Source organism: Aedes aegypti, chromosome 1 (genome assembly GCF_002204515.2).
Source record: "Aedes aegypti strain LVP_AGWG chromosome 1, AaegL5.0 Primary Assembly, whole genome shotgun sequence".
Taxonomy (NCBI): domain Eukaryota; kingdom Metazoa; phylum Arthropoda; class Insecta; order Diptera; family Culicidae; genus Aedes; species Aedes aegypti.
Window position 1 is genome coordinate 56,045,054 of NC_035107.1, and position 23,808 is coordinate 56,068,861.

Here is a 23,808-nt window from a genome sequence, read left to right on the forward strand (position 1 = left end):
TCTAAGAACAAAAATTCATAGACCTCTCTGTTTTCCTAAGAATGATAGTTATATAACTCGTATGTGCCTCATAACGTAACTGAAAAGTGTTGCGTAATAAACCATTATGCAACTGAAATGCATTGCGTTATGAGTCATTACCAAACGTTTTCCAGTTGGGTAATATACTCATACGACAATGTGGGATAGTAGGTGGGATTTAAAATTTAACTAAAAAACGTTGGGTTGACAATGTAGACAAACTTCATACGTAGATAAAGCTGATAAAGATTATTGACACAACATTTAAAAGTAAGCACTTTTTTCGGGCTACAATTTAAACTTGCGTTCGAATCGAGACATTGTTAAGGACACATTTGAAATTTCACTATGGATTTCACAATTATTTAGCTATGGGTCAGTTGACATTGAAAATTACATTCAAAAAACAAAAAGAAAAATGTTTCTGAAATCGTATATAAAGTTATCAAACTGGATTGGAAATTACGTAAATAGTGTACCGAAGAAGAATATGGGCGAAAGCCCGTATAACCTTAAGGAAAGTATTATTTAGCGAGCTAAAAGCAATAACAAAATGCATGGATTCCACTCTTTGTCACCAGAACAACATGCCGTTTGTTTTGTACCATAATTTAAAAATTACACAGCAACATTTTCTTGTCCATCATACAATTTCGGGAAATCCCGGGACTTTCAAAATTATCCCTGGTATCGGGATTTTTCAGATCCCGGGGTTCCCGGAACAAGACCCTCTAATAAGGAATTCTTTATATTCTCATTTAAGGTACCGCGGGGCAAGTGGGTAAATGGGGTAAGTGAAAACAATTGATATATTTTACTGAATATGTGAACTAACGTTTTAAACTCATGCGTAAACCTTTGAGACCATTTACGAACATTACGATAGGTAAGAGATTTCTGAGATTTTTCAGCCATTATTGCATAATAGAGCGAAAAATTGTTAACCTGTCAACTGTTACTACGTAACGAATTGGTGGCGTACAATCTGATTTTAATATTGCAAGTGGAAAAAAGTTGCGGAAAATAATTTCCTGTACCACTTCTTAGTTGTCCTCTGTGACAGTTTCAAACCGCAATAAAAAGTTTAAGAATTAATTTGACGTAGACCTAAAAATAACTAAATTTAAACACCGTCAATTTTCTTATCAGGTGGGGCAAGTGAAAAGTTTATCATTAGAGATTGAATTTGTGTTTTCTCTTTAATTAGCCATAAGTAAACATGGTTCGAAATTATCATAGAAAAATATAACGTGCTGATAATTCTAGAAACACTATACTTAAGCGTTAAAAGCTATTAGAAATCATGGAACTTCTCTAAAAGATGTTGCCAAACATTACAATAATAATATGTCTACTTCGGGTAGCCAATTGAAACGAAGACGTTGACTGAAATGTTGCAATATTAGAGAACACACGGAAATCTCGTGGAATGTCTATGTAAAGCTCGTTCAAAACACAAAAATGGGAATTGAAGGATTCCGTTTGATTTCTCTCGAAGAGTTATCCGACATTCTCAAAAACAAATAACGAGCGGTGGAAATTTTACAGCAGAAATTCTACTGTTACTTATGTTATTGTTCATTGGGAAGTCTTAACAAATGTTAAAGCTAATAGAAATCGTGAATACAACTGTTTGTTTTTGAATTTATTGTTCAAAACGGTAAACTTTTCGCTTGCCCCACTTTTGGGGCAAGTGAAAAGAAAAAAGACATTTTTCAAAAACATTTTCTGTATTTTTTTCTTCAATTTTTCATAAAAATCAATTTCAGCATGCTGCTTATATTTGGTGGGAGTCAAGCTAAAAAATATACACGACCTCATTTATTTCAATTTAAAGTTTCTAGAATTTGAAGAATCTCAACTATGCCATTTCCATTACCCACTTGCCCCACGGTACCTTATGCCAAAATAGCGTAGAATCTTCGACATTTCGAAGGAATACGTTGAAAACGGAATGCTAAAGGAAAACAATTGTCCATTTGTAGTAACAACTTCCACTAAATTAACCCCGTCATCGCAACCATTGGCCGGTGCCAAAATTCTTTCGTGCAAATCCAAAACTATTTGCAACACCTGTTAATTAGTTTCCAGTTGCTTGCTTCTTTCTCCTTAACTTTAGGCAAAGGCCAGTAGAAAAAAAAGGTCCTGCATTTAGCATTCACCTCTTTTACGACGGCTGTGATGGAGGTTCACAATCTGTTGCGCACCTGACTCGGACAGCTTTTGGTAATAAGCAGTGCAATGTTTTATCACTGAAATCGTGGGAAGGTGCTAGAAGGGATATGGAAACAATTACGGATGGGTTCTTTATCCAGAGAAAGAAATTTGTTAAGAATGTTGAAAGGGTGTAAACTGTGTCAGTCAGTCAGTACTCGTAGTTGATTACACGTCTAACAGTCAAAATTATTAAAGCATGCCATGAATGAAAATGTAGCATGCTTCGATCGAATTTCTTTCCATGCTAATAAACTTCCAAACATGTTATTCAACATTATACCTCAAAGTTCATTTTTCTGTTCTTCCCCGAAGATGCGTATCCGCTTTCAACTCAAACACTACGGATGCTACGACTAAGTTTCTTCTCCCAACTAAGTGGATTTCCAGATAGTTACACCATCTCCCTTTAATGCAAGAAGCCGTTCCGGAACACGTTAACTTTTGGTTTTGCGGTTCACTCAGCTGGGTTAACCGTTCGAATCCCACAGAAGCCACAGCCGCATCGCTCTCAATAATCCCATAATTAACTCTAACCTCAACGCTTCTTCCTTAGCTAAACCCTCCCCCTTTGAAACAAAGCAACCCATTTTTCAACGCACGGTGGAAGATTCCGCTTTTAATAAATAGCACCTTAGAAATTTGGAATTTTCCATTAACCAAATGCGCGTCTTTTGATATTCAACATTATAAATTAAAGTGAGATAGAACATTCAGTTTCTAACTTTTCATTATATGTACAAGGTGAGCGTCTTCACCACGCCCATCTGTCATGGATCGGCATATTTTCCTGCAATGAATAATGCAGTATCGTAAGAGTCATTACGCAACGGAAATCAGTTGCGTTATGACTATTACAACACTGTTAAATTCAAGAAATAAGTTTTCAATTTCACTTTGTAGAAGACACCATAACCATTGATTGCATGATTGAGGCGCTAAGATGTCGACATCTCCCACTGTGCAACGCTAAAATTAATTCAAACAGTAGCAGGTGCCAAAACTAAGTCCAATATACTCACAGTACGTCGCCGTCGTCAGCCGATCGATCGTGTCCTGCTTTAGTTTGGAGTTCTTTTTGCCCATTATTGCTGCTGCTGTTGATCCTCCGTGTGGTGGCCGCTTGTCCTCCTGTTTTCTTCTTCAACTACTCCTCTGCTCACAGGCAACTCACTAAACTACACCCAGGAAAATTCACACCCAAAATTCACTCTGGAACACACCCAAAACTTCAGAAGAAATTTTCCACTTTTCCGCGCTACTAAACTACGGATGTAATCTCTTCTTCGGGATTCGATCCGGTGGGACGGGTTGCTGCTTCAATAACTATTCGGAAAACCAAAACTTAGAAACGCACTTCCGGAAGGCCGGAAAACGGGACGAGGGGTAGGACACTCTCTTTCTCGCTTTCTGGATAGGGGGGATTCACCACCGTCGTCGTCCGCTCATGGCACGCCTGGATGTCATTCCTGCAAACGAAAAATGAGAAAAGGCAACTCAGTCAGTAGGTGGCGTGGATAAATTAATGAATAAAAGTTTATTTTCTTAGCGGAATTTCAAATATTTTTGGGATTCTAATGAATATCCTAATAATGGAATGAGAATCTATGGAATTTCGATGAGCATCTTCGAAATCCCGGTGAGCCTTCAATCTATTTGGGGAGAAAGTTGAGGTAAACTCAACTTTACGACTTTTTATTCACACCACCCCGTGTCAGTCAGTTTTCGGGGGTGGCTGCGATGTCGACACAAATTTCGCACGAAACATTTAACGTTGCGGACAATAAAATCACGGGAAGTTAAAGTTCCCCAAATGAAAACTTGATGGGTTTGTTTTGGTCGATGGATTTCATTCGGATGCTGGCGGGGCACGTTTCGAAACAAAGTGGGCGAGTGTGTTTGTGCGATCACCATGATGATGATGATGATGATGATGATTGTGGAACGGAATAATTATTTGGTGCGCCATTGTCGTGTCCGGTGCAGTTTGCTGCGATTGCGGTCGGCGTTGGCACAATCCGGGTCGAGCACGGGTATTAACGAATTAAACCTGCGATTCAAGTAATCAAAAGTTGATTGTAGCTTCGTGCCGTAGCGTTGGATTTGAGGGTTGTTTGCTGTTGTAATTAAAATCGATTATATTTTAATCATGTGCAGTATGTCGAAATCAACGACAGTTAGCTGGAAGTTTAAATTTATAACTTCACTATAATGGCAATACAACCTAAAGACAAATTTAATTTGAATACAGGTTTTTATTCAATATAGCGAATTATATTCTCTAATAACTAATACTATTTTTTATCTTTATTCAGGATGCTTTTCGCACTCGACGAGTTCGCCACACATATGAGTGTGGCGAACTCGTCGAGAGCGAAAAGCCACCAAAATAAAGAAAAATTGTAATAATAAATCTCCGACCTCTTTTTGAAACCACTATAGGATCGTAAAAATTAAAGCTTCGATGAAAGGTGGGCAAAATTGTATGAAGATTTCAGATGAGTGTTCCAGTTCGTTTGAGTCCCAACGATTACTACGACAAGGTGGGGAACTTTCGTGCAGTGTCTGTTGTTTAACATTGCGCTAGTAGGAGTTATACAAAGAGTCAAGCTTGACAGCTAGGATACAATTTTCAACAAATCCAATCAATTTGTTTGCTTTGCGAATGATATGGACATTGTCAGCTATGGTTATCTTCAGTGCCAGGCGCCTTATTCGCCTTGATTCCCTCGGCCGCCGTTAAGACCTCTTTGTTGGTAATGTTGCCCTGTCCTCGCCTTCATGCGATTTTGAAAACCATCCCTTATCATCACGGCGCAGCTTCTTGAAACACATCTTTTTGATTTCCCTTCAAAGTGGCTTTTGCTATGCACATTTGAGATTGATTTGAGATTGATTGAGAGGGGTACTAGAGAAAATATAAACTAAGAAGAGGGGCATATAGTTTTAGTAACTTAGCTTAGCTTAGCTTAGACTGACTGCACATATCAATGGTTGCTATTCCGTGATTGACCGAAGTCAGTGAAAATGCACAAAGGATCAACTAGAAGTACGGCTGGGATTGGCCAAAATCTTCTTCAGTGTGCATAATTCAGTGCCTCTATTTTACATGGTCAATAACGGCGCCGGCTTCGTCCTTGCAGTCAGGTGGGATTGGGGGAAGGAATGTTAGTGTGTAACCTTTGCTATTTGAAGACCGTGTTTGCCTCTGCATCTCCACGAAGGTTACTGGGAGGGATGTTTGTTAATGGGAAGGATCGTTGGGTCACAGGATTCACTTTGATAAGCGATTAGACCATGAAAAATAATGATTTGTGAGATATGAACATGCTCATGTAAATATAATATTTCCATTTCCATTTTACATAGATTTGAACTATATCTATGTAGAGAAAAATTATGCCGACACTCGAGGTGACGAACCTTTCAAAGTTTGTTGAATAAAGAGAACCTTTCGGAAGTCTACACTTGAAGTGTCGAAGTTTTTATTTTTAATTACAAAAATAAAGATAAAAAGAAGAAGGTGTATTGAATAAAAAAAAAATTAGACATAAATAATTTATGAATCAGAGTTTATGTCGACACTCACAGTGACGAACCATTCACATTTTTTGAAAAATCATATTTACGTCTCACCGTTGTAACGATTAAAGGTGCAGTCATACATATTTTATAGATTAGAAACAGTAACATGAAACGAGCTCACCAATTGATCCGTCATCCGCAGCAACAAACGTCGAGCAGCAACAATCCTCTTTCAGCTTCACTCGTTTGCTCGGCTATATAAAAGCACTCAGAGAAAATAGGCACGCGACCTGTGAGGGAAAACAACTGACGACTGCTCGGGCTTTCTTGACGCACTGCCCAGGATCAAGCGTCAACGTCGGAAGATCAAAAAGAACTAATCAAAAGCGGCACTTTTTCACTTTACTCGATCAACGCGTGACATATTTGATCCTGCCCTCATCGCCGGCCCCAACAGGAGCAAGCGTCAAGGTCGAAAGATCAAACACAACTCAGCGGGGGCATATAGTTTTAGTAACAAGGAAAAACTAAGCAAACGGGAAAAGACGTACAGGGATGCCAGGTTGGAAGACATGTCTTCCATTAGAAGACATTTGAGTAGTGTGGAAGACATTTGGAAGACGGAAGACTTTTGGAAGACTTTTCAGAATTTGTGAAGACATTTAGAAGACAATTTTAAATTACTAGCATTTCTAAAATTCCTAAATTTGAAAAAAAAAAACATATGAGCTGGAAATTACAAGAAGCTCTTCTGAAAGATTATTGCACGTCTAAATCAAACAGCGATCCCTCTCCGGATTCCGTTGAAAATTCTCCAAGGATTCCTTCAGATATTGATCTGAGAATTCTCACAAAGATTCTTCAAGAGTTTCTTCTAGGAACTCTTGCAGAGATTAATCGAGACATTTGAGTAATATATTTAAGTATTATTTCATAGAATCATCCAAGTTATACAAGGATTCTTACAGGGGACGGACCTGGTGTATTGGTTAGAACACACGCCTCTCACGCCGAGGACCTGGGATCGAATCCCATCCCCGAGATAGTCACTAAAAATTTCAGTGACGACTTCCTTCGGAAGGGAAGTGAAGCCGTTGGTCCCGAGATGAACTAGCCCAGGGCTAAAAATCTCGTTAATAAAGATAGAAAAAAAATGATTCTTACAAGGACTTTTTGAAATCTGTTTCTCGTGTTTTTTAAGAACTGTTGAAATTATCTCTGGCAACAAGATATCTGTCAAGATTTTTTTCACTGGTTTCTCCTGAAACTCCTCCAGATGAGTACAAACAATGAGTAGCCTTAGAGCAACTTCACCGGTGGACCAAATTGTTGAACCATGTTATAAATTGGAGCTTGCACCGGTGTTGCAAATATTGTTGCGGTTTTATTTTATACAAATTTTCTGGTTTATTTTTTGGAACAGGCTAACTGCCTGGTTCATTTTTGTTCGCATTTGGGCCAATATTTGAACTGTTCCTAAACTGGTTCTACAATTGTTTGTTTATCAGTTCGGAATTTTTCTCGCTGATACTGCCACCGTCTCTAGTTCCTACTCATTTGAGGTAAGAAAAAAAACAGGAGCAATATTCTATCGCAGCTGTTTTTAAACAATATCAATTCCTCTTCCAGCGATTCTTCTGGCAATTAATTCGGCTATTCCTTCGAAGAATCCTTCAGCAACTCATAGGAATCATCAGGGTATTTCTCCGGGAAATTCTTTTGGAATTCGTCCAAGGATTCCACCACGAATTTCAACGGGAATATATTTAAATATTCCACAATGAAGTCCGCCTACAGATATCTCCAGGAGCTCTTTCAGGAATTCTTTTGAAGTTCCTCCTATTTGTCCAACAGAATTTCCAACAGGAACTCCTCTGGGGTTTTATTTCAGGCATTCATCCGGGAGTTTGCTTCAGGAATACTTCCGGGGATTTGCAGCAGGAATTTCTCTGGGGATTTGCTCCAGGAATCTCTTCGGGTATGTATGTCCAGAAGTTCCTCTAGGGATTTCGTCTAAAAAATTAATTCAGATGTTCCTGCGAAAGAATTTATCAAAATATTTTTTCCATGAATATCTCTGAGGATTGATACCAGGAATTTCTCCAGAGATGTCATCCAGGAATTTCTCCGGACATTTCTCCCAGGATTTCCTCTGAGTATTTCATCCAGTAATCAATAAACAAACTCCTCCGGGAATTTTCTCCAGAAATTGTTTCGTTAATTTTTCCAGAGAATTTTTCAAAAGATTTTCTCCAAGAAGTTCTTTGGAGATTCACTCCAGGAATTCCTCCGAAGATTCCAAGGATTACTCCGGGGATATATCCCAACATTTATTCCGGGGATTTTCTCCAGGAATTCTCCCAGGGATTTACTTCAGGAATTCCTCCAGAAAATTTTCCGGAGATTTCCATCAGATTTTTTCCGGGGTTTTGCTACAGGAATTTCCACCAGGAATTTCTCCGGAGATTTTTCCCTAGAATGCCGCCGGGAATTCTTTTGGAGCTCCAACGGGAATTCATTCAGGTTTCCTCCATAGCTCGTCCTGGATTTTTTTATATCTCCAAGTTCCTCAAGTTCAGTCAAGCGTCCCTGAGTCGATATCTGAAAGGACCACCTAGGCATGGAACAGAAATGCTTTTGAAAGTTGTATGAGAGGACCATCATATAAACCATGAAATGATTGTTTTTGTGTGGTTTCATGTGTCGATGTCGAATAATGGAACGTCGACTCATGGGGGTTTCACTGTGATTCCTCGGATATGCTCCAGAGCTCCTCTATGAGTTCTTCTAAAGTTGTTCGAAAAAATCAAAACATTCTCTCCGGGAGTTTGTTCAGAGTTCCTCAGGAAATTTCTAAAATACTTCTCCGGGAATTTCTCTAGACTTCCTCCAGGAATTCATTCAGAGTTCATCCAAGTTTTTTTTAAGTCCTTCGAGAAATTATTTCGGATGTTCTCTGCCACATCTTCTGGATATCGTCCAGCGATTCCTCGGAGCGTCCTCCGGATTTCCATAGGCAATTCTTCTAGAATTCTTCCAGAAATGCCTTTGGAGTTCCTCCAACGATTCCTCTAAACTTCCTCCGTAATTTCTGAAAGCTTCCTCCCCAACAGTGAGAATTGCTTGGAATTTCCCCCTTAGTTTCTTCAGGTATTTCTCCGAAGTTCGTCAAGCAATTTCCCCGGAGTGGCTCTAGAAACGCCTCCGGAATTCCTCCAGAAACATATCCAGAGTTTATCCATGAACGCTTCCTAACTTCACCCAGGAACTGCTTCGTAGTTCCTCCAGGATTTCCTTCGGAGATTCTATAGGATTCTTTCCAGAGTTTCTGCAGGAATTCCTTTTGAGTTCCTTCGGGAATTCCTTCAGAGCTTCATCGGTAATTCCTCCGGATCTCTTTCAGCAATTCTTTTGGATTTTATCCAGCTTATCCTCCAAAGTTCCCCCAAGGCTCCAGCAGGAACTTCGGAGGAATTGCTGCAGGAAGTGCTTCTTGAGGAAATCCCCAGAGAAATTTTTGAAGAAAATCACCGGACGAATTTCTTTCTTTTTCTTTCTTTTTCCTGGAGAAAATTTCCGGAGAAGTTCCCAAGTAACCATAAGCACTAATAATAAGCCCTTAATCAGCATCATAGATGCGTACATGCATTATAATAGCACCACAAATGCTTACACACCTTATAACAGCACTTCCGCTGCATAGAAATCATATTACAGCATCATTGATGCTTCTAAGCCTGATGCATACAGGCATTAAATAAGCACTATATTGGCTTTATATTCGAATACAGGGCATGTTTAAATGCCATCCAGTGTTCAGACAGATATACCACGTGCTTTGTGTTTGCATATAGTGGTAAGAGGGAGTCAAACATAATCTTCTCACTACTACAATTGCAGGTTTTATGACAGGGAAAAGTGATGGTTTAAATTGGTCACTTTTCTTTCCAATACTATTTATCTTATGTGGCCGTAGGAGCAAAGGAGCAGGACAACAACTCAACAATACGAGTGTCGCAGGTTCGAGACGCAAAATGAGGAATTTCATCATCATAAAACGAGGATCAAAATGTGGCAATTGCAAATCCTGAAAAGGATGAAAACTACCAAAACGAAAATATCTGATAAGGAGAAGTACTATCTGTATCATTTTATTACATTTTTTGCATACTATTAGAGGTTTCCGTTTTCATTCATTCATTTATTTACCTCGTGTACCAGTTGCTTGGCCGCATACGCGTAAGCTCTCTGGCTGCGTACGCGAAAGCACAAAATATTCGCCCTAAAAACCTGGCGAAAACAACTGACGTTTCTCACGTGGTCTTATATCAGCATTAAGGGTGCAGAGAAGCACGGTTATATCTTGGCACTATAATGGCACGCTATTTCGCCTTTTCTGGCATTATAATAGCATTATATGCGTATATAAAACTGACATGCATCAAATGATTACCCTATATGCGCATATAATGCTGTTACCGTGCCGTATTATCGTGCTTACTGGTTACTTGGGTTCCTAGGGATATCGCTGGAGGATTCATTTAAATCCCCGAAGGAAACCCCGGAAGAACTTATGGAGAAAATAATCGGAGAAATTCCTGGTTTAAATCCATAGAATCCATTCTTGGAGGATATATCCTGAAAAATTCTCTGGAAAAATCTACGAAAGAATTTCTAGAGAAAATCCTCATATGAATTCCTTAATGAATTTCTGGACGGAATCCCCAGAGAAAATCCTGGACCAAATCCCCGCAGAAATTGCCATCCGATATCCTCTTAGGAATTTCTTGTCCAAATTCTGGACAAGATGATAGAATCTCCCGAAGAATTTCTAGACGGCTTAATCGGGAACTCCTTTGAGCTCCTTTGGAAGCTCCTCCGGAAATTTCATTGGCGCTGGAGCTGGTTTCTCCATGAATTTACTCGGCGTTTCTCAAGGACCCACCAGTAATTCCTCGGAAATCCTCAGGAGTTCCACTATGAATCCTTCTGGAATTATTCCGAGTATTTCCCTTGATTTCCTCGGGAAATCCTCCAGAGTTTCTCCAACAAATTCTCCAAAGTTCGCCCAGGAATTTCTTACGAGTTTCTCCTAGAATTCCCTTAGAGTTCCATCTGGAACTCTTCAGTAATTTCTCCAGAAATTCTTCCAGGGTTCGTTCAGGAATTCCTGTGGAGAGTCTCTGAATATTCTTCAGTCCCGGAGGGGACTTACTCCAGAGTTCTCCGGAAATGCTCCAAAGTTTCTTAGAGAATTCCTCCACAATTGATCTGGGAATTTCTCCAGAAATTCCTACAGAGTTTTTCCAGCAATTCTTCCAAAATTCATCTGGAGCTCCATCGGAAATTTATTGGCAGTTCTTCCGGAAAAAGGTGAGCTTTTTTCAACAGTGTTGTACCAAATACAACAGCGTGAGTGACGATTGAAGTGTAAAAAAAACTAAAAGAATTTTCAGATATATTTCATATATTATCTGTGGAAAAAATCCTCAATGCTTTTTATCAGGAACCTTCGGAGAAATCTCTAGCTAATACAATCCATGGTGGAATCCATCGCAGGAAATTCAGGGAGGAATCCCTGAAAATAATAGTGCAGATAGCTTCTTAAGAATGCTAAAAGGAATTCTAGGTTAACTTGTTTTAAAACTATTTACGAAATTTTTAAGATCGCGAGAAGAATTCATAGAGTAGTACATGGACTACTTATTGCAAAACCGATTAAGAAATTTGTTAAAGAGGAAAAAGAAAACCATGAAAAATTATTAGATTTTTGCTAGAATTTGTGGAGATTGGGCGTGTTTATATAAAAAAAATTGTATTAAAATTTCTGGGGGAATTCCTGGAGAATTTTTTTGTGAAATTCCGGGATTAATTGTGGCAGAAATCCCTGATTAAACATTTGAAGCAATTCTTGGACGCATAACAAAAAGTTTCTCGATTATCGGCTTGGAATATCACATAAAATTTCTGAAGGTGCTCGTAAAGAAGGGCTTCTAGTATTCTGCTAGAAATTTGTTCATTCAATTTATCCTTTTTGCAATGCTTAGAGGAATACATTCATATTATCTTGGAAGAATCCTTCGATATTCTTTTAGATACATTTCATGAAACATCACTAGAGAATTCCGGGAATAAATGAATGTAGATTTATTTTTAGTGGTTTATGTAGCAATCTGTAAAAGCATTCTTAAACAAGTTTCTGGTTGAACTCCTGATGAATTCTCAAGAATAATTATGCATAACCAAGGGAACTTCCGATTAAATTGAAATCTGATTGAAAATGAAACCATGCACAGGTCATCTATCGTCTGACAAGCATGGTTTTAAAACAATATGCTAGAATAATTAGCTGTGAAGGATTTCTTTGAAGAAAATCCTCAACAAATAATGTCAAACATGATAAAAGGGAGCTCAATTTTATGACTTACCAGGCAAAACAAAAATGAAGCAAATGTCTCAACTGAAAAAGCGGTGTTCTGTTGTTTATTTTTTCAGAATTGGGGATTTTGGAGCAGAAAACAGATTTTTTTCAGTTTTGACATTTGCTCCTTTTTTACTTGGGCCGAAAATTTATAAAGTTTATAATGTTACCATGATAATTGAAAAATTTAAAGTGGAAGACATTGGAAGACATTGGAAGACATTTTTCCATGCAATCGTCATATTTTCGGCACCAGAAAGAGGACATGGTGAGTTAATTCTGGTCGCCAAATGCTGAAATTGACATCGATGCCAATTTGAGAAATCGTTGATTGAAATTTTCCCACAAGATATCTTTTCTCAATGTCCAATGAAAACTATTTTGAAGCTGCAAATCTGGTAACTATGTTTAATATTGGTTGTTCTAACATTTCAACAATTATTACATTCAATTTTACTAGTTTCACCGCTCCAATTTACGAAAAATATCGTCACGCCCTTATAAAAAATGTCGTGCTGATTGTGCCCTTCAGATTATTCGACCTCTGTCAAAGCATAAATCCAATTGCGGCCCTTTGCTGAGTCCAATTGGAAACATAGCTGTCAATTGCGCCAGTTTGTGTATGCTTTTCACAATCAACGGTAGCAATTACGCCCATTTGCACCTTCCCTAAATTTACAAGTTTTTGATAATTTTTACCGCGAAATACAATGAATCGTTATACGGGTTCATGAAATCGCGTTATTGAGAACCTGGAGAAGTTAAAATATGACCAGAATCCTCAAAATTTGCCCAGAATGGAACAGGATTCATCAAACATCCAGGTACACTCCCGTGCATAAGTTTGGGTACACCCCCTAAAAAACATGCAAAAGTGTTCAGTCCATATCTCTGTGATCACACGTTCAATTAAAACTCTTTAAGCCGCATTCGAAAGGCAAAGAGTTATTCTTACTTCGTATGTATTTTTCCAAAAATATTTTTTGAACTTTGTATACTAAATTTTTACTTAAATTTGTGACATTTTTCAAAAAAGACACTGAAAAATCATATCTAATTTCCTCAGTATTTGATCGACCAAAATTTTAAAACAAGATGTCATTAGAATCGTAATCTTATATTCTTTGAAGAGCACTCATGATTTTTTTGCGGAAAAATCTGAAAAGTATTCAAAATCAATGAAACATTCAGTCAAGTCATCGTGCAAAAGTTTGGGTTCACCTGAACTTACTTAAATCAGTGAAATCTCAAACCAAACATGTACGCGCCATTATTTGCGCTCAAAACAGCTTTAGACTATTAAAATCGGTTGAAAAATGGCTGAGATATTGACAAAAATGATACGCGTGCGGCTCAGGTGAACCCAAACTTTTGCACGATTTGCATCATACTGAGGGGTGAATCCAAACTTTTGCACGAGGACTTTACTCACTGTTTCATTGATTTTGAATACTTACCAGATTTTTCAGCCAAAATTTCGTGGGGTCTCTTCAAAGAATATAAGATTACGATTCTAATGACACTTTGATTTAAAATTTTGATCGACCCATTGCTGAGGAAATTATATATGATTTTTCAGTGTATTTTTTGAAAAATGTAACAATTTTAAGTTGAAATTTAGTATAAAAAATTCAAAAAATGCTTTTGGGAAAATACAAACGAAGTAAAATTAACTCTTTGCCTTTCGAATGCGGCTTAAAGAGTTTCAATTGGACGTGTAATCACAGAGATATGGACAGAACACTTTTGTATGTTTTTGAGGGGGTGAACCCAAACTTTTGCACAGGAGTGTATGTGAGAAATTCAAATTCTTCAACGCAGGTAGCCAGAGGTAAGTGGACCGAATCGCAGTCAAGACACCGATGATGTCGTTTTTCTCGAATCGGTGAATGTGTTCCAAGGCAATGGCAACAAGTTGAACTGATGAAATCCTCCAACTGACACCGTCACCGGCTGTCGCAACCCTCCTCCAAAAGTTTTCAACATAATTTCCACTTTTATTGACAAAAACGAAAAATTTTATGTGAATTGCAGTTGATTGTATGAATCTTTATAATAATAAACTGATTTATTACAATAATGATAAAACATTCAATTTGTAAAAATATACTTTGAAATGTCAAATGCCATTATCAAATCACAACTGCAGATTTGCCCTTCTGCCACCGTTCAATTCCATTGAGGGAAAGCGGGCGAAACAGCACTTTAAGAATAAACTATCTTAAATCCAATTAGGCCCATTTGTTTTTACTCATTTATTCATAGTAAATTCAAATAAAACTGAAATCTCGTAGGTTTTTTCATACGTAGTTTTGAACAATGTATAGCGAAGCGTAGCTAAACAATGCGTTTACTGGTCAAAACTAAATTGATGTATATTTGTCGATTTCGCCATTTTGAAAAAAGCGTCCAGAATTGTTGATTTTATGCTGAATTGTTTCGATGTAGTTCGGAGGTTACGATAAATCTCGTAAACTTATTCAAATAGACTCAAGTCAGAAAAGTTACCGAACTTACTTTATCAATCCTACGTGTTTCGCAAACGAAATTCTACACGCTCCGCTTTAAACCAACTTGATTTTTCCCTTTTAGAACGTTTAAATTTGGGATTTACAAAATGGCGTAAGTTAGATTTTCAACTTTCGCAATCTAACCATTACTTTCGCCGCGCCGTTGTATGGAGAGACAAAATGACTTAATCACGAATCGAAACAAAATACTACTTAAGTCGATTTCACCCTGGTATAAGAACGTCGTAAGTAACTGGATGAAACGACTTATCAGTGTAGCATACGCTATTTTGTAATAAATCAAATCAATACATTAGACATACTCCAATCCTTAAAACATAATTTTAAATCATTCTCGGAATCCGATCCGCAAGATTCCCACTCATAAATTACAACCTGACACCAGTATCTGGGTGTCCTACATTCAAATACTTACGTCGTTGAATTCTTCAGTGTAATGAAAATAACTAACTTGAAACACAATCGGAAAACAGTATTATGAGAACTCTTCAAATAAAGCCAAGTTTATTGTGTTATGCTTAATGGTATCCCGACTAGAGGCTTGTAACAAAAATATAATAAAATTTTATCAGAATATGATATGCATATCATATTATGAGATAATTTTGTTAGGCTCCGTTATCCATAGAACATAATAAAACAGAAATATAACATAATGTGTTTTTTTCCCTTAAAGATATTTTTTTGTTCATTTTTAACAACTTTATAATAGAATAAATAGATAGTTATGCATTTGAATTATATACAATATTATCGTACATCGAACAGTACTATAATTTTGATACTTTGTATCAAACATTATAACTTGGTTTGATATGTTTTTGATATAATTAAAACATATTTTATTATGTTTATTTTACTATTCATACACTTTTTGTTATAATTTTAGTTATTTTAACAACATCCTGCATCAAGTTTGTAACAATCAATGTTCGAAAAAAACTTATAACATAATAACATATGCTGATATAATTTTGTTATGTACCCTTAGTCGGGATGGTAAGGGTACATAACAAAATTATATCAGCATATGTTTTTTTCGATCATTGGTTGTTACAAACTTGATGCAGGATGTTGTTAAAATAACTAAAATTATAACAAAAAGTGTATGAATAGTAACATAAACATAATAAAATGTGTTTTAATTCTATCAAAAACATATCAAACCAAGTTATAATGTTTGATACAAAGTATCAAAATTATAATACTGTTCGATATACGATAATATTGTATATTATTAAAAAGTGCATAACTATCTATTTATTTTGTTATAAAGTTGTAAAAAATGAACAAAAAAATATCTCAAAGAGAAATAAAACACATTATGTTATATTTCTGTTTTATTATGTTCTATGGATAACGGAGCCAAACAAAATTATATTATAATATGATATGCATATCATATTCTGATAAAATTTTATTATATTTTTGTTACAAGCCTCTAGTCGGAATGTGGTGAAATACGTCAAGGCAATGCATGAGCCCCCTTGAGAGGCTTAATCAATTCCCCCGAGAAGGTAAAGTAATTCTCCCCGAAAGGGTAAAGCAATTCACATGAGAGGGTGAAGTAATTCTTCCGAGAGGGTAAATCTATGAGGAGTGTCGGATGTGGAATGAGGAGCAGGAAATGAGAGATGAGAAATGAGGAATGAGGATCGAGGAGTAAGGATTGAGCAATGAAGAATGAAGAGTAAGAAATGAGGAGTAATGTCTGTGGAGTGAGGAATAGAGAGTGAATCTCTGGGAGAGATTCTCCAGAATCTCTGGGAGAGATTCTTCAGAATCTCTGGGAGAGATTCTCCAGCATCTCTGGAAGAGATTCTCCAGAATCTCTGGAAGAGATTCTCCAGAATCTTTGGGAGAGATTCCCCAGAATCTCTGGGAGAAATTCTCCAGAATCTCTGGGAGAGATTCCCCCGAACCTCTGCGAGAGATTCCCCCGAATCTCTGGGAGAGATTCCCCCGAATCTCTGGGAGAGATTCCCCCGAATCTCTGGGAGAGATTCCCTCAAATCTCTGGGAGAGTTTCCCCTGAATTTCTGGGAGAGATTCCCCCAAATCTCTGGGAGAGATTCCCCCGAATCTCTGGGAGAGTTTCCCCCGAATCTCTGGGAGAGATTCCCCAGAATCTCTGGGAGAGATTCCCCAGAATCTCTGGGAGAGATTCCCCAGAATCTCTGGGAGAGATTCCCCAGAATCTCTGGGAGAGATTCCCCAGAATCTCTGGGAGAGATTTCCCAGAATCTCTGGGAGAGATTCCCCAGAATCTCTGGGAGAGATTCCAAAGAATCTCTGGGAGAGATTCCCCAGAATCTCTGGGAGAGATTCCCCAGAATCTCTGGGAGAGATTCCCCAGAATCTCTGGGAGAGATTCCCCAGAATCTCTGGGAGAGATTCCCCAGAATCTCTGGGAGAGATTCCCCAGAATCTCTGGGAGAGATTCCCCAGAATCTCTGGGAGAGATTCCCCAGAATCTCTGGGAGAGATTCCCCAGAATCTCTGGGAGAGATTCCCCAGAATCTCTGGGAGAGATTCCCCAGAATCTCTGGGAGAGATTCCCCAGAATCTCTGGGAGAGATTCCCCAGAATCTCTGGGAGAGATTCCCCAGAATCTCTGGGAGAGATTCCCCAGAATCTCTGGGAGAGATTCCCCAGAATCTCTGGGAGAGATTCCCCAGAATCTCTGGGAGAGATTCCCCAGAATCTCTGGGAGACATTCCCTAGAATCTGTGGGAGAGATTCGCCAGAATCTTTGGAAGGCGAAAAAGCTTCTTCCCCAACCACTTTGAACAGCGGAAAACATTCCTAAGAAGCTGGAAAAGATTCTTTCAATAGTCTAAACAAATTTTCTCAGTACATGGAAAAGCTTTTCTCAGAAGCTGAAAAAACTTCTCTCAGAAGCTGATAAATCTTCTCTCAGAAGCTAGAAAAGCTTCTCTCAGGAGCTGGAAAAGCTTCTATCAGCAGCTGGCAAAGCTTCTCTTTCAGAAGCTGGAAAACCTTCTCTTTCAGAAGCTGGAAAACCTTCTCTCTCAGAAGCTGGAAAACCTTCTCTCTCAGTAGCTGAAAAAGCTTCTCTCAGAAGCTGGAAAAGCTACTCTCAGAAGCTGGAAAAGCTTCTTTCAGAAGCTGGAAAAGCTTCTTTCAGAAGCTGGAAAAGCTTCTTTCAGAAGCTGGAAAAGCTTCTCTCAGAAGCTAGAAAAGCTTCTCTCAGAAGCTAAAAAAGCTTCTCTCAGGAGCTGGAAAAGCTTCTCTCAGAAGCTGAAAAAGCTTCTCTCTCAGAAGCTGGAAAAGCTTCTCTCTCAGAAGCTGGAAAACCTTCTCTCTCAGAAGGTGGAAAACCTTTTCTCTCAGGAGGAAGAGATTCTTCGGAATATCTGCTAGAGATTCTTCAGAATCTCTGCTAGAGATTCTTCAGAATCTCTGGGAGAGATTCTTCAGAATCTCTAGGAGAGATTCTTCAGAATCTCTTGGAGAGATTCTTCAGAATCTCTTGGAGAGATTCTTCAGAATCTCTTGGAGAGATTCTTCAGAATCTCTGGGAGAGATTCTTCAGAATCTCTGGGAGAGATTCTTCAGAATCTCTGGGAGAGATTCTTCAGAATCTCTTGGAGAGATTCTTCAGAATCTCTGGGAGAGATTCTTCAGAATCTCTGGGAGAGATTCTTCAGAATCTCTGGGAGAGATTCTTCAGAATCTCTGGGAGAGATTCTTCAGAATCTCTGGGAGAGATTCTCCTGAATCTCTGGAAGAGATACTCCAGAATCTCTGGAAGAGATACTCCAGAATCTCTGGAAGAGATACTCCAGAATCTCTGGAAGAGATTCTCCAGAATCTCTGGAAGAGATTCTCCAGAATCTCTGGAAGAGATTCTCCAGAATCTCTGGAAGAGATTCTCCAGAATCTCTGGAAGAGATTCTCCAGAATCTCTGGAAGAGATTCTCCAGAATCTCTGGAAGAGATTCTCCAGAATCTCTGGAAGAGATTCTCCAGAATCTCTGGAAGAGATTCTCCAGAATCTCTGGAAGAGATTCTCCAGAATCTCTGGAAGAGATTCTCCAGAATCTCTGGAAGAGATTCTCCAGAATCTCTGGAAGAGATTCTCCAGAATCTCTGGAAGAGATTCTCCAGAATCTCTGGAAGAGATTCTCCAGAATCTGTGGAAGAGATTCTCCAGAATCTGTGGAAGAGATTCTCCAGAATCTGTGGAAGAGATTCTCCAGAATCTCTGGAAGAGATTCTCCAGAATCTGTGGAAGAGATTCTCCAGAATCTGTGGAAGAGATTCTCCAGAATCTCTGGAAGAGATTCTCCAGAATCTCTGGAAGAGATTCTCCAGAATCTCTGGAAGAGATTCTCCAGAATCTCTGGAAGAGATTCTCCAGAATCTCTGGAAGAGATTCTCCAGAATCTCTGGAAGAGATTCTCCAGAATCTCTGGAAGAGATTCTCCAGAATCTCTGGAAGAGATTCTCCAGAATCTCTGGAAGAGATTCTCCAGAATATCTGGAAGAGATTCTCCAGAATCTCTGGAAGAGATTCTCCAGAATCTTTAGGAGAGATTCTCCATAATCTCTGGGAGAGATTCCCCAGAATCTCTGGGAGAGATTCCCCAGAATCTCTGGAAGAGATTCTCCAGAATCTTTAGGAGAGATTCTCCATAATCTCTGGGAGAGATTCCCCAGAATCTCTGGGAGAGATTCCCCAGAATCTCTGGAAGAGATTCTCCAGAATCTCTGGAAGAGATCCTCCAAAATCTCTGGAAGAGATCCTCCAGAATCTCTGGAAGAGATCCTCCAGAATCTCTGGAAGAGATCCTCCAGAATCTCTGGAAGAGATTCTCCAGAATCTCTGGAAGAGATTCTCCAGAATCTCTGGAAGAGATTCTCCAGAATCTCTGGAAGAGATTCTCCAGAATCTCTGGAAGAGATTCTCCAGAATCTCTGGAAGAGATTCTCCAGAATCTCTGGAAGAGATTCTCCAGAATCTCTGGAAGAGATTCTCCAGAATCTCTGGAAGAGATTCTCCAGAATCTTTAGGAGAGATTCTCCATAATCTCTGGGAGAGATTCCCCAGAATCTCTGGGAGAGATTCCCCAGAATCTCTGGGAGAGATTCCCCAGAATCTCTGGGAGAGATTCCCCAGAATCTCTGGGAGAGATTCCCCAGAATCTCTGGGAGAGATTCCCCAGAATCTCTGGGAGAGATTCCCCAGAATCTCTGGGAGAGATTCCCCAGAATCTCTGGGAGAGATTCCCCAGAATCTCTGGGAGAGATTCCCCAGAATCTCTGGGAGAGATTCCCCAGAATCTCTGGGAGAGATTCCCCAGAATCTCTGGGAGAGATTCCCCAGAATCTCTGGGAGAGATTCCCCAGAATCTCTGGGCTGGGAGAGATTCCCCAGAATCTCTGGGAGAGATTCCCCAGAATCTCTGGGAGAGATTCCCCAGAATCTCTGGGAGAGATTCCCCAGAATCTCTGGGAGAGATTCCCCAGAATCTCTGGGAGAGATTCCCCAGAATCTCTGGGAGAGATTCCATAGAATCTCTGGGAGAGATTCCCCAGAATCTCTGAGAGAGATTCCCCAGAATCTCTGGAAGAGATTCCCCAGAATCTCTGGAAGAGATTCCCCAGAATCTCTGGAAGAGATTCTCCAGAATCTCTGGAAGAGATTCTCCAGAATCTCTGGAAGAGATTCTCCAGAATCTTTAGGAGAGATTCTCCATAATCTCTGGGAGAGATTCCCCAGAATCTCTGGGAGAGATTCCCCAGAATCTCTGGAAGAGATTCTCCAGAATCTTTAGGAGAGATTCTCCATAATCTCTGGGAGAGATTCCCCAGAATCTCTGGGAGAGATTCCCCAGAATCTCTGGAAGAGATTCTCCAGAATCTCTGGAAGAGATCCTCCAGAATCTCTGGAAGAGATCCTCCAAAATCTCTGGAAGAGATCCTCCAGAATCTCTGGAAGAGATTCTCCAGAATCTCTGGAAGAGATTCTCCAGAATCTCTGGAAGAGATTCTCCAGAATCTCTGGAAGAGATTCTCCAGAATCTCTGGAAGAGATTCTCCAGAATCTCTGGAAGAGATTCTCCAGAATCTCTGGAAGAGATTCTCCAGAATCTCTGGAAGAGATTCTCCAGAATCTCTGGAAGAGATTCTCCAGAATCTCTGGAAGAGATTCTCCAGAATCTCTGGAAGAGATTCTCCAGAATCTCTGGAAGAGATTCTCCAGAATCTCTGGAAGAGATTCTCCAGAATCTCTGGAAGAGATTCTCCAGAATCTCTGGAAGAGATTCTCCAGAATCTTTAGGAGAGATTCTCCATAATCTCTGGGAGAGATTCCCCAGAATCTCTGGGAGAGATTCCCCAGAATCTCTGGGAGAGATTCACCAGAATCTCTGGGAGAGATTCCCCAGAATCTCTGGGAGAGATTCCCCAGAATCTCTGGGAGAGAATCCCCAGAATCTCTGGGAGAGATTCCCCAGAATCTCTGGAAGAGATTCCCCAGAATCTCTGGAAGAGATTCCCCAGAATCACTCCTCAGAATCTTTGGGAGAGATTTCCAAGAATCTCTGGGAGAGACTCCCCAGAATCTCTGGGAGAGATTAAACATCTCACCAGAATCTTTGAAAGAGATTCCCCAGAATCTTTGGGAGACGAAAAAGCTTCTTCCTAACCACTTTGAACAGCGGGAAAACATTCCTAAGAAGCTAAGCTAAGGAAGAGATTCTTTCAATAGTCTAAAATCTTTTCTCAGAAGCTGGCAAAGCTTCTCTCTCAGAAGCTGGAAAAGCTTATCTCAGAAGCTGGAAGAGCTTCTCTCAGAAGCTGGAAAAGCTTCTCTCAGAAGCTGGAAAAGCTTCTCTCAGAAGCTGGAAAAGCTTCTCTCAGAAGCTGGAAAAGCTTCTCTCTCAGAAGCTGGAAAAGCTTCTCTCCCAGAAGCTGGAAGAGCTTCTCTCGGAAGCTGGAAGAGCTTCTCTCAGAAGCTGGAGAAGCAACTCTCAGAAGCTGGAGAAGTTTCTCTCAGAAGCTGCAGAAACTATTTTCAGAAGCTGGAAAAGCTTATCTCAGAAGCTGGAAAAGCTTCTCTCAAAAACTGGAAATGCTTCTCTTAGAAGCTGGAAAAGTTTCTTTCAAAAGCCTAAAAATCTTTTCTCAGAGGCTGAAAAAACTTCTCTCACAAGCTGAAAAAGCTTCTCTCAGGAGCTGGAAAAGCTTCTCTCAAAAACTGGAAAACCTTCTCTCTCAGAAGCTGGAAAACCTTCTCTCTCAGGAGCTGGAAAAGCTTCCCTTAGAAGCTGGAAAAGCTTCTCTCAGAAGCTGAAAAAGCTTCTCTCAGAAGCTGCAAAAGCTTCTCTCTCAGAAGCTGGAAAACATTCTTTCTAAAGAGCTGGAAAAGCTTCTCTCAGAAGCTGGAAAAGCTTTGACTTCAGGCTTCTAGCTTATGGCTTCTGCCGTTTAGCTCTTGGCTCCTGGATTCTGGCTTCTAGCTTCTGGCTCCTGGTTTCTGGTTTCTGGCTTTCTTGTTCCTAGCTTCTGGCTCCTGGTTTCTGGCTTCTGGCCTCTTGTTCCTAGCCTATTGCTCATATCTTCTTTCTTCTGGCCTCTTGCTCCTAGTTTCTGGCTTCTGTCTTTTGGCCTCTTACTTCTAGGCTTCTGGTCTCTGGCTTCTGGCTCCTAACTTCTGGTCTCTTGCTTCTACCTTCTGGCTTTTTGTTCCTAGCTTCTGGTCTCTTGCTGCTAGCTTCTGGCTTCTGGCCTCTTGTTTTTAGCTTCTGACTTCTGGCTAATGCTTTTACTGATGTCTCTACTTAATTTATTTGAAATATTTCAACAAAGTTAAGGAGAAACGAGCTATGCCTTATCGTTTCTATGAAATCTTTTACTTTTCCACAAAGAAAGAAAAAGCTCCGCACCCTTCTTTGGTCAATTTACGATTGAGCCAAAACCAGCGACCCAAACTTAACTTACAGATCACATCCAAAACTATCCGGAAGTGTTCACCCTTCCGTTTCGAAATAGTTTATTGTTAATTACCGCTCGGAAAAGTTTGACCCGATTACTTTTTCGGACGCAGCCCCGTTGTTGGAGACAACAAATGACCGCCATAATTTTGCACAACATGCTCCTTCTCTTTCTCTCTCTCCTTAGGCAAGGGAACCAGATGGGGAATCGGGGTCGAAAACTAAAAGTCCATTAAGTTTGTTCATCGGTCGGAACCCTGTTTCGAAAGCCTGCTTCGCTAGTAGTTGGGTCAGCAAAAAGAGGCTGCCTAAATTTCTACCCGACGACGGAAAAAGTCCTTGACATTTCCCTCCCATTTGGATTTCGTACAAAAATACAAACTTGCAATCGCACCACGGTGTGCGATATACAAAGTGGACAAGTTGTGCTCCAAAAACAGAGTGTATCGGAACTCCCTGGGAAGGGGGACAACAAGATAAACGTTTCCACCCCTAAATATTTCTCTGCTCGAATCGCTTCCACGCAGAGAAAAACTATTGTAGAATCTACAAGATTCGACATAAGGTCAACACGAATTAAATAACACGAAAGAGCATGTTCTTACACCTACTTTGTCATTTTATTCCCGCTAAAATAACAGCTAGGGAAAGTGTACCAGTTATGGACATAGTGGTTCGTTTTCAATCTTTTTGAATGTTTTAACATCAAGATATATCCTATACCTTACTGCAAAGATACACAAAACTTTTCAAAATGTGGAGACGTTCAAGTTATCACGTATGGCGAAATAGGGAACCACTATGGCCATAACTGGTACACTTACCCTAATTCATAATTGAACTACGATTTAAAAAACAATGCGTTGAAATTTCAACTTTGACATTTTTGATCATGTTTGACGTTAATTCCGTCAACCTTTGGGATATGGCTTTTTAACTCTGGGGTTGTCCCTGTCTGACATTTCGAAAGGTACACGGAATAGATAATTCATCCAACATATGAGGCAAAATCAAAACATGTGACATAAACTATAAAACTAATAAAAATATGTATGTAATAATGCCAAATAAAAATCGGCAAGCATTAAAATTGTTCAAATCAGAACAGGAATCGGAACAGAATCGGAATTCTATC

At 39.4% G+C, this 23,808-nt stretch overlaps 1 protein-coding gene across 1 annotated transcript in view; it reads right to left on the bottom strand.

The window, feature by feature from the left end:
• The window catches only part of LOC5571800 (frequenin-1), a 592,818-nt gene that overhangs the window by 470,223 nt on the left and 98,787 nt on the right, over positions 1 to 23,808 (bottom strand). The window contains exon 2 of the mRNA XM_001659880.2: positions 3,258 to 3,704. Coding sequence (XP_001659930.2) covers positions 3,258 to 3,321 — 64 coding nt within the window. The 5' untranslated portion in view covers positions 3,322 to 3,704. The remainder of the gene's footprint in view (positions 1 to 3,257; positions 3,705 to 23,808) is intronic.